The sequence below is a fragment of the Cottoperca gobio genome, chromosome 10 (assembly GCF_900634415.1).
Source record: "Cottoperca gobio chromosome 10, fCotGob3.1, whole genome shotgun sequence".
NCBI classification, from domain to species: Eukaryota; Metazoa; Chordata; class Actinopteri; order Perciformes; family Bovichtidae; genus Cottoperca; species Cottoperca gobio.
The window spans coordinates 20499190-20511232 of NC_041364.1; the positions used below are offsets into that span (position 1 = coordinate 20499190).

Genomic DNA, 12043 nt, shown 5'->3' on the forward strand with positions numbered 1-12043 from the left:
CATATATTTAGTATAACAAGACAACAGAGTACCAGAGTGGGTCTCATCAACAGACGTGACTGCTCATTACGTTCAGTCCGTTACTCTTGTGTCACGAAAGTGCTGCATTATTAAAGTGGTCCAAGATGCCGATGATACTGCGGTCCAGAAAATCCACGGCCCCCAGTGAGGCCAGAGAGATAGTGGAGAGTGAGGAAGAGTCCCTGGACACAACCCCGTCAACGACGAGAACGTCGACCCGCCCGCACGGGAGCACTACGTACGAGGTGGGTATTTTTATTACTCAGCTTTTCCGCCTCCTCTTCCTCCCCTTGCTGCTGAAAACTTCACAGTCGGCCACGTAGCTCGCTCGCTAACGTCAACGGCAGCTGCAACGTTAGCTGGCATAACCCGAGAGAAACACTGAAGGAAGGATAATATAGAAAGCAGTCTGCCTTAAACTGTCGTATATTTACTTCTGTTACCACTTTAACGTATGTAATATTTGCTTAGCCGGTTAGCATAACTGTTAAGAGCTAATAACTGCACCGTGAGTGTGAACCCCTGCGCACAACCACAATTTACTGCATCATGGTGAGTTCTGGCTCAATGGAAACTATGATTCTATGTGAGGAGGATGATTTACGTTGGTTCTATTACATTCCCCTTTTCTTTTCTTTTTACTTTTGTTGATTGAGATGCTATCGGTGCATATGTCTGTAAATCTTCCATTGTGGAATATGCTCTGTTTCAGTGTGTGTGTGTGTGTGTATATATATATAAAACCGGTCTTGTCCCATCAGGAATCCGATGAGTCAGACGCTGAGACTGTCCACAGCCTCATGATGGAGGAGACACATCAAAGTCTCCCTGCTGAGCTGGAAGAGGAAACTGCTGAGGAGGCTCATGTAACGGTAGTCTATAATTCACCTCACAGAAAACCCAAACAAACACACCCCTTGCTCTTAGATGTTTTGAATAGGCCGTAAAAGCATAGCAAAGCTAGTCTGTGCTGCAGCATGTATTCATCAACAGGAAATAGTGGCAGGATACTGCGGACATGTCTTAATCTCATTTAGCCTGTTGTAAAGTAGGAAAGCTGATATATATTTACACTATGAGTTAGGTATTTACATATAATCAGGGGAGCGCAACCAATGCTTTTTGTAGTTTTGAGATTAATATTAAAATCAACATTAGATTCACCTTTTGTGACAAATATTTGTAAAATTACAAGGAATTTCACTCTTTTTTTGCATCGCAGTCAATGTACTTGCACAGAAATTGGCATAACAGCTAGGAACAGGAACAACAAAGCTGGACAAATAAAGATATAATATAGCCAGGATTATTACCGAAATATGTATATATAACTATAAAATTAAAATAAAACCTCTTTATACAAGCCAAGAGTTCTGCAATATTGCAAATAAATAAACACTACATGGATATTTGTTTTGTCTTTTCAATTCTATCCAAAAGGGGAACTTTTGTTTTTACTCACTTTATTATTTATACACCATAACTTCACAGAATGTTTGGTCATGAAAATCCATAGGCCAAAATGTCTGTCAGGATTTAATTTTACATATTTATGTATAACACTTTCAAAAGCAAATGTCAGAAAGAGCTTTGCTTCAGTAAGTTTAATCACATGTAGTTCAGAGCAGACATTAGTGCACTGCAGATGTATCAGTATCAGTGAAATTGCAGTAAATACTGTAGGCCTACAGTATTATGCCATTTATGTTGTAATGTAAAACTGTTCAAATGACATTGTTTGTTATATTTCATATTTATTTTCAACTACTAAATCTCCCATTTAGTACATATCAGGGGCATAATTATTTTAAAAAATGTCATTTGAAGGATCAATGATCAAATCAAATCAAATTGTATTTTTGAAAGACAGACTATTGGCTGATGTTGATATTTGCCTTAAATATCAACCTCAGGATAGAATAGATTATTTTTTTCGCAGTGGATATTTTTGACTCTTTCAGGTGTTACTGATAACGTTAACGATGGCTCTGCTCTGTTGTGATGTCTCAGAAAGCCAGCATGAACCACACAAGGACACTGAAACTGAAGCGGCTCAAAGGAATATCAATCATTTTTACCTGGGCTTTTATTACTGTGACATGTACAAATATCGTCTTTGTCATTTGACAATAAGACTTAAAAACAAGTACAAAATACAAACATTTGAGAAAAACTAAATAGTCACTTATTAAAACTGGTGGCAGACATTCAGTTGAATCATTAGATTATATTATATTAGTAAATTAAAGACTGTTTGGAAATGGAGTTACATGTCATTGTTTAAATGACAACTAAAACATCTTGTAAATGCAAATGAATGCAACAGCCACAGATGACGAGTTGAAGATTTTATATAGAAAGTACGATCTCCCAACATTAGCATAGTGCTGTAATTAATCTGGCATTATATGCTCATCACGTTGCAGCTCAAGTATATCTGGCATTGTTACTTTACCCAATAACAACATTACTGTTGATGGCATTTCATCAACACCTTCATTTCTAAATATAAATATACAGGCCAAGCTGTTGATGGTAGAACATGAGTACTGTTGTTACTCTCCCCTGCAAATATTTGTTGCTGGTTTGTTTTCCTCTTCATGCGTATTTCATGGAAGTAAATAACCTTTTTATTTTTCCTTTTTGTTTTTCAATTATTTGCCGATATGGTACTGTATTCCCTGGAAAGTTATGTTATAATTAGAAAAGAACATTAAAAAAATGGATTTCTATAAAATAAAAAAACAGGAAAGAAAAATAGTAACTATTTTGGAAAGATGGTTGCCACGGGATATCAGTGTAAAAGTAGCAATGTGAACTGAGTTTGAAGCAAAGCAATGTGAATATAAAGTAAACACATGTTGTTGCCCTGTCAACACGCAACATGTCCTGTTCATAAACAAATGTGGCCCTGACGAGGTGCATCCGACAGCAGAGCTTGTTTGAATAGGTGGGGCTTTTGTAGTCATTGCTGCAGAACCCTCTCGAAGTAATATACAGACGTATAGCATTGTTGGTAAAAAGGTATGCTGCTAGCTTTTTGAAAAGGTCTTTCAGGTGTTGTGTGAAACTAAGCGTGTTGTCACGAGTTTAAAGTCACTGGGTTAAACGTATATGTGTGAGAGGAGATGGATTTCTTTAGCTGCACACAAGATGTTTTTTCTAATGAAGTGCTGTCTTCCTCAGGAGCTAAAGTATTGTAGTGTTGTGCTGGAACGTCTGCGGGCTGACGACAAGGCTGCGAGTAAAGAGCTTGAGGAGAAAGAAGACATGAACCGCAAAGGTGGGAAACCCGTCTCCCGAATCCCCACTTTCCAAAAACGACCAACCAGCGTAAACCAGACCACGGAGCTGCCTGTTCCCAAAAAAGACCCCCCCCGTCCACGAAGCTCAGCCTTCCGAGAAAGCTGGGAGCGTGGAAGCATTGAAGTCCCAACCGCCCGATGTCAGAGAAACAGCGCTCCCCCTGCCGACGATCCACGGCCCCAAAATTGGCTTTGAATCCCCTTCTCTGTTCAGCAGCACGGAACAAGCCACCGCTGCAGCACCTAGTCCCCTAATTACTGCACCGAAGAGTTTGTATGAGCCTGTGCAATACTCTTCTATGATTGCGAGCCCCAGGCCTGCCCTCAGACCACAGCAAGACACGGAGCAAGATGAGAGCCAAACGTTTGAAACAGAAGCTGACGGCGTACAGGATGCCCCCAAATCTCATCTCCCAGACGAGGGCACCATCAGCCTAAAGAAGTACGACGCGGAGGTTAAAGACAGCATTACCTTCTCTGACTCTGGAGATACCGAAGAGGTACACAAACTTCACACAACTGAAGTCAGCCAAGAGGAGGCTATCATGGACGAACAGCCACCGTGGGAGACGGGGCCGACAAACTCGCTCGAATTTAAGGACAGTAGATCTTCATCGGATGTTGAATGTGAGGATGATTTTGCAGAAGAAAAGTCTGAGGGCCCTGAGGATTCAGGGGAGGGGAAGGAGCACCATGAACCTCTTATAACCCAGTCTGAGTTTTTACATCAAGCGTCGACATCTCCTGCAGCACCAGAGAAGCCTGCCGAAGCTCAACCAAGCAAGTCGACTAAGGTGAGTGTTGTTATTCTGCTTGGCCTGATCTATTCCACTCATATCAGTCACACTGTTGTCTTGGTGGCCTCAGTCACACGGAAAGGAATGTCACCACACCCTACAGTAACAGCTTTGGTGTGCAACACAATCCTCAGCTGTTTCCCAGCCTCGTGTCAAAGCTGCGATGGTAACTTAACACATTTGTTCACAAGTTAAAATGTAGCTTGTCTTGTTTTGTAGAGTTCAGGACGCTCCAGTTTTGCCCTCTTCTGCTTCCTGCCCACCACCTTGCTGCTTCTCGGGGGGTTTGGCCAGCATGTTTGGCACTACGGGCTCCCCATGTCTGTGGCTCAGCTCACAGCTCAGATGGAGCTGCACTGGCTGGAGGGCTTTCTGGTACCAGAGCCTTGCAGCACTGATTGTCGGTAAGACACGACAAACAAAAGTGTTAATCTTTCCCTAACGGGAGAGTTTAGTTCTTATGTGCCATAGCCTGTGACAAAAGTAAGAATTTGTGAAATTTAAATTTAAAAACCTTGCATCACACTACAGAATCTCTGAGAGGTTAGATAGATTAAACCAAAGCAAACTATCAAGACGTGCAGCCCTGAGTCAGGCAGCTGTACGTCTTCTCCCTCTGGTCTGAGGGCACAGTGTCTACAGTGACTCACTATTACTGCTTCACACTCTGTTGATAATGTTAGTTCATTGTTTTAATGTGTTAAGTTTAAATTCTAGCAGTGTTATTTAACTCTCAGAGTTTCAGCCGTCTGCTAATGAACTGACTGACAGGCTTGGAGCAGGTGGCTCAGAATTACACATTGCACCTTTTTTAAGAACAGGTGAAACATTACAACAACAAACACTTCGAAGAATTATCCTGACAAAAAAATATTTCACCTCATAAAAAAAGTAACTTACAAACATCGTCTTAGCAAAAAGGAAATGCTCCAACCTGTTTCACTGCAGGGCCGCAAGTAATGATTATTATATAATCGTTTTGTCTATAAAATGTCAGAAAATAGTAAAAAATGTCCAGAATCTTTTGCATCTTGGAGCTTCCACACCACACTTTATGTCCATTTTCTGGTTTTAAAGCTTAAATTTGTGCAGCTAAAGAAATGTCTTGAAAGCTCTACTAATTCATTATAAACCTGTATAAACTTGAAGTTGAACAGCTCTTGTAGTTTAAGATGATCTCTCTGCCTTGATCAGAGTGCAGCTGGTGGAGAGCATCCCTGTGGGTCTCTACCCGTCTTCTCCTACGTCCAGACGGAGCATCGCAGACAGCTGGCTGCATCTGCTGGACAAGGCCAACAGCTCGGTCAATATCGCTGCTTTCTACTTCACTCTACGAGGCAGCGACTACGCGGTCTCCTCTGACTCTCAGGTTAGTTCCGTGTCATGCCCTACAGGGATGTCGCAGTAATCTTTTGAACCTCTCACGTGTGTGTGATATCATTTCCACATATTTTGCAGGGAAGAATGGTCTTTGAGCAACTTAAACAACTTGAATCTAAAGGTGTGAAACTCCAGATTGCCGTCAACGCCCCCCAGACCTCGACTCAAGATACGGCAGAATTGGCTGCAACAGGTACATCATCGCCGGACAACACGGAGCTCTTTGTGTGGCCTCTCGGCTGTTGTGTGCACCACAAAGCAAAGATGAACTAGGCAACGTCATTTGTATCAAAACACACATCATTTTGTAATTGTTGTTATTGATATTGTTATTATTATTTCACCATTAATGTAATGTAAAAAAAGATAATTTTAGGTTTAATTTTTTATCATCTAAATATTGTTTAATATGTATTTATATATCATGTACGGTATGTTTGTATTATTATAATACTGGATATTTGGACACAATGAGTTTTAGTTTTTTTATAAAACGTTGAAAAAACTTTATCAACATATTGTTTGAAAGACAAAAATACATTTAGTCATTAAGTGAGGCTGCAGACAGAAAACAGCATCTCATCACAACTAACAATTATCCAACAAAGTACTCGGGTTCTAACTGCAGTGATTTCTGATGGTGTGATGTTCGTCTTCAGGTGCAGAAGTGAGAGAGGTTGATCTCAGCGCTGTAACTGGAGGCATCGTTCACACCAAGCTGTGGGTGGTGGATCAGAAGCACTTCTACTTGGGAAGTGCTAACATGGACTGGCGCTCCCTAAGTGAGGTAAATCATGTATCTGCATTACTGGACATGTCCCAACCAGTTAATGGCATGAGCCTGACTCCCAGGTCAAAAGCTATTGTATACAGACTAAACAGACGAAAGTAACTGAGCAGTAAGGCTCCTATTTGTACATTTTCTAAAAGATGTTTTGTCTTTTTACACTTTTTTTCTCTGTTATCTTAAGTTAGATACTTTTGCAGAATGAGCCATCTTTTTATCTTTTTACATCGTAAGACACTAAAATAGGCCATAGGATGTTTTTTTATTTGAGATAATAAAAAATAAACAAAGTAAGTCTGTTCCGCTTAGATGTACATTTTCCACTTCTCCCAAATTGAATTTCCTGAAGCCTCATGGAGAAGCTGAGTCTTTCCATTGCAAAGATTTCTTATATCATATAATACCATTCCTCCACTAATGGGGTGCGTGGCTTTAAGCCATGTCTTTGTCATTCTAGCAGCTACACTCAGTACTCAGCAAACAATATATATTTTTGGATTTGTGGATGTTTAATGTAGAAGCCCAAATATATATATATATATATATATATATATATATATATATATATATATATATATATATATATATATATATATATATATATATATATGTATACAGTATATCTCAAAAGTGAGTACACCCTTTAGATTTTTGCAAATATTCTGTTATATCCTTTCAGGGGATAACATTATCCTACTGAAACTTTGATATAACTTAAAGTAGTCAGTGTGCTGCTTGAATAACAGTATAGATTTATTGTCCTTTGAAAATTACTCAGTACACAGCTGTTAATGTCTAAACAGCTGGCAACAAAAGTGAGTACACCCCATAGTGAACATGTCCTAATTGTGCCCAATGATGTTGTTTTCCCGCCCTGGTGTCATGTGACTCGTTAGTGTTACAAGGATTCAGGTGTAAATGATAAGCAGGGCTGTTAAATTTGGTGTTTTGGGCACAATTCTCTCTGAATGCTGGACAACATGGCACCTCATGGCAAGGAACTCTCTGAGCGGCTGAAAAAAAGGATTATTGCGCTTCACAAAGATGGCCTTGGCTATAAGAAGATTGCCAACACCATGAAAATGAGTTGCAGCACAGTGGCTAAGATCATACAGCGGTTTTCCAGGACAGGTTCCACTCGGAACAGGCCTCGCCAGGGTCGACCAAAGAAGTTGAGTCCACGTGCTCAGCGTCATATCCAGAGGTTGGTTTCCAAAAATAGACGTGCGAGTGCTTCCAGCATTGCTGCAGAGGTTGCAGAAGTGGGATGTCAGCCTGTCAGTGCCCAGACCATACGCCGCACACTGCATCAAATCGGTTTGTATGGCGGTCGCCCCAGACAGAAGCCCCTTCTGAAACCGATGCATAAGAAAGCCCGCAAACAGTTTGCTGAAGACAATGAATCCAAGAACATGAGTTACTGGAACCATGTCCTGTGGTCTGATGAGACCAAAATAAACCTGTTTGGGTCAGATGGTGTCCGGCGTGTGTGGCGGCACCCTGGTGAGGAGTACCAAGACAAATGTGTTTTGCCTACAGTCAAGCATGGTGGTGGCAGCATCATGGTCTGGGGCTGCATGAGTGCTGCCGGCACTGGGGAGCTGCATTTCATTGAGGGACACATGAATTCCAATATATACTGTGACATCCTGCAGCAGAGCATGATCCCCTCTCTTCGGAAACTGGGCCGTAGGGCAGTTTTCCAACATGATAATGACCCTAAACACACCTCCAAGATGACAACGGCCTTGCTGAAGAAGCTGAAGGTTAAGGTGATGGACTGGCCAAGTATGTCTCCAGACCTAAACCCAATTGAGCACATGTGGGGCATCCTCAAGAGGAAGGTGGAGGAGTGCAAGGTGTCCAACATCCGTGCGCTCCGTGATGTCGTCGTGGAGGAGTGGAAGAAGATTCCAGAAGCAACCTGTGCAGCTCTGGTGAATTCCATGCCCAGGAGGGTTAAAGCAGTGCTAGATAACAATGGTGGTCACACAAAATATTGACACTTTGGGCACAATTTAGACATGTTCACTATGGGGTGTACTCACTTTTGTTGCCAGCTGTTTAGACATTAACAGCTGTGTACTGAGTAATTTTCAAAGGACAATAAATCTATACTGTTATTCAAGCAGCACACTGACTACTTTAAGTTATATCAAAGTTTCAGTAGGATAATGTTATCCCCTGAAAGGATATAACAGAATATTTGCAAAAATCTAAAGGGTGTACTCACTTTTGAGATATACTGTATGTATATATATATGTATATGTATATGTATATATATATATACATATATATACACACATATATATATATATATATATATATATATATATATATATATATATATATATATATATATATATATATATATATATATATATATATATATATATATATATATATATATATATATATATATATATATATATATATATATATATATATATATATATATATATATATATCTCTATCTATCTCTCTCTTTTGGAACATATTTTAAGCTACAAGTGAAAGTAATTGGGCTAGCTTGTAGTCAGGAAATTCATTAATTCACAGGATGTGTTACATTCTGTAACTAACACAAGTACGACTGTGTGCTTTCTGTTAACCAGGTGAAGGAGGTCGGCCTGTCAGTGGAGGACTGCAGCTGCCTGGCTCAGGACGCCTCCCGGATCTTCGGGGTGTACTGGAGCATTGGCGGTGCGAACAACGGCTCCCTGCCCCCGTACTGGCCCGCTCGATTCTCCGCCCTGTCCAGCTCCCAGAATCCCCTGCGCCTGAAGTTCAATGGAGTGCCTGCTCAAGTCTACTTGTCTGTAAGTTCAGAAGCTTCCTTCAAGAGAAATGCTTTTTAAAAAATCAGCTTTTTTTTAAATGAGACTTTTGGATTCTTGTTTTTTTTACATACTTACACGTCTTTAAATATATTATATATTATATTATATTTTAACCTGTTGAAGGATTTTAAGTCATCAGAAGTCTGGATCTTAACTTATCAGAGAAACAAGCTGAGCAAACATTAGCAGCAGCCGAACAGCGTCAGAGGAACTTCTTTACTCTGTGTTTTTCACTGGTTTTAATTCCCTGGTCTGTTGTTTTGGAGAGGAGGAGACCTCTGTGGAGAATTCGGCTCCTGGTAAAAACCTCCTGAATGGTGAACAATGAAGGAATTCTTACCAGCAGAAGCTGACTATAATGACAAACTCCCAAGATCCCACACCAGCAAACTCCTTCTTTTGTTATTGTTTAGAATGAAAGACCCCCAAGTGGCAGAAAACCATGTATTGTGCATTTCATTGGAATTGCATTCTTGTCAGAGTGGAAGAGGATATGAGACAGCATTTAGATCATCATATGGCAATGACGTGTATTCATTTGTCTCCAGCTGCTCCCATGATTTTCACCTCCTGTGTTCTATCCGTTTCCTGCAGAGTGCCCCTTCGCAGATCTCAGCGCGCGGCCGCTCAGACGATCTCTCCACCATCCTGTCTGTCATCGCAGACGCTCAGAAATTCATTCACATCTCTGTCATGGACTACCTTCCTCTGTCTCAGTTCACAAAGCCACTCAGGTGACCAGACACTCAACAAACCCAGACTCTCCCGTTCGCCCTCTAGCATTGCAGATATTTTGATATTGACGGTATCTCTTGACAGCTTTCCCTGCTGAAGGATTCACAATGTGCGTTGGTCTCCCTCTCTCAGGTTCTGGCCGGCCATCGACTCGGCGCTGCGTGCTGCAGCCTGCACCAGAGCTGTACAGGTCAGACTCCTGGTCAGCTGCTGGAAGCACTCCCCTGCCTCCATGTTCACCTTCCTGCAGTCCCTGCTGCTGCTCAACAGGCCTCAACTGAAGTGCGACATTGACGTGGTGCGTTGGGAGATTTTATCCTCCTGCACAATGACCACCTCCCTTTACAGGACGTTGATGTGTCCTAAATTCATGTTGTTTTGTTTCTGTGCAGAAAATCTTCACCGTGCCTTCAACAGCAGAGCAGATGAAGATCCCCTTTGCACGAGTCAATCATGCCAAGTACATGGTTACAGACAGAGTGGTCTATATAGGTACAATATTACCACTTACTGCATTTTAATAACTACTCTGATCATTAAAACAATGTAATACCCACTGTGACAGGCTCACAGGTGAATATAACAAAGTACATTTACAATGTAATGCACTTTACTTAGTACAGTTTTGTGTTTTCATGTTATGCTACTTTATCTTTCTACTCTACTACATGTCAGGAAAATATTGTTCTTTTTATTCTACTACATTTGTCTGATGCTACTAATTTTGCAGATAATATTTTATACAAAACACATCATTTCTTCTTAAAAATGATTTGTTCAGAGCAGGGATATTATTGTAAAAGGAAATAAGCAGTGATAAATATTGTCGTAAACTTAACTAAACAAAAACAATATCTTTTATTATTACTAAACTAAAACGATATTGCCTGGTTAAAAGTGTAATTAAAAGGAATGCAAATACGTTTTTTAGCTAGAATATATCACTCAAACAACAAACAAAGCATAATTATGTTTACTTTTGCCAGTGTTGTGTAGTTTAGTTTAACCTGTTTTCAATGCAGATCAAATTGTCTCCAGAAGATTCAAATTTCTGAAATCTTTTTTTTCTTTAATGGAACCCATGTGGAGTTTAAATCGCACCAAAATGTTCGATGTTAGTCTTATTAAGTCCTGCGAATGTCATGCTAACAGATGTGACTGTTTTCCGTTCACAGGGACGTCTAACTGGTCGGAGAACTACTTCACTCGCACAGCTGGAGTGGGCTTGGTGGTGAACCAGACCGGCTCTGAGGTTAAAAAAGGCCAAGAGACTCTGCAGAGCCAGGCGGAGGAGCTGTTCCTCAGAGACTGGACGTCAGAGTATGCCAGCTCTCTCTCTGTGGATGATACGGATGTCTGCCCGCGCGGCCCACACTGAGACTGTTATTTAATAAAGCACATTGCATTGTAGATGAGCCTCTTGCCTGCTCCTGCTACTTGAACTTTACTTGACTTAAGAAGAATCTGCTTGCTGTAGTGTGAATGAACACACTTTATTATATTGCCGCTTCCTGGCTGGCTGCCTATTTTTTGTATATAATTACGTTTTTATATTTCGTTTCAAGGCGTGTTATTTTTTATACTGTATTGTTCCGACGGTTTTCTTAACATAAGTTAAAGCGCAAGAAAAGTCTCTTTGTACAATTTATTTTTATGCCTCGAGCAATCTGTATATTTTCCCTTAAAATGTGTGTGCCAAGTTGCAACAATCTCATTCAGGATATAAACATTTCCAAAGAGTTGCAGACACCATGGCCATGTTTGCGCTGCTTGAGCTATCAGCTGTTAATGTTTGTGTGTAGTGAAGCCATATGTCGGCTCTATTAGTTAAACATTCCTGTAAAATACTTTGCATTTTCAATTCGTAACTGACTGGTTCACAAAGAAATCCAATTTGAATGTGTACCACTACAGTAAATCACTTACTTGAATAAGAGTGAGCATGCTTTGTTTTGTGATACAAGTACATCTGGCATCTGTTTTACTGTTCTGATAATTACTGAATATAAGTTTTATTCATTACCAGGGTCATCTATTGTACGCTTGACATGCTGTTCCTGTTACGAGCGGACATGTTCCTGACTAACGGAGCTGTTCACCGGATGTTTCAGTATAAATAAAACCTTCCTGGTTTGTAATCTTTGAGAGATTGATATTGGAATAGTAATTGGTTTAAA

General features: G+C 40.4%; 1 protein-coding gene across 2 annotated transcripts; it reads left to right on the forward strand.

Moving 5' to 3' along the window:
• On the forward strand, nucleotides 1-11797 carry pld7 (phospholipase D family, member 7). 2 transcript variants are annotated; one of them, XM_029441004.1, is made up of 12 exons: nucleotides 1-266; nucleotides 783-893; nucleotides 3208-4120; nucleotides 4343-4527; nucleotides 5318-5492; nucleotides 5582-5696; nucleotides 6163-6290; nucleotides 8907-9110; nucleotides 9726-9865; nucleotides 9999-10164; nucleotides 10259-10358; nucleotides 11042-11797. In XM_029441004.1, the coding sequence occupies exons 3-12, from the start codon at nucleotides 3626-3628 to the stop codon at nucleotides 11242-11244; spliced, it is 1911 nt and encodes a 636-aa protein (XP_029296864.1). In that variant the 5' UTR covers nucleotides 1-266; nucleotides 783-893; nucleotides 3208-3625; the 3' UTR covers nucleotides 11245-11797. The 2 variants fall into 2 exon arrangements, with proteins under 2 accessions (XP_029296864.1, XP_029296865.1); XM_029441005.1 differs by lacking the exon at nucleotides 1-266 and adding an exon at nucleotides 324-573.
• Nucleotides 11798-12043: the final 246 nt, after the last annotated feature.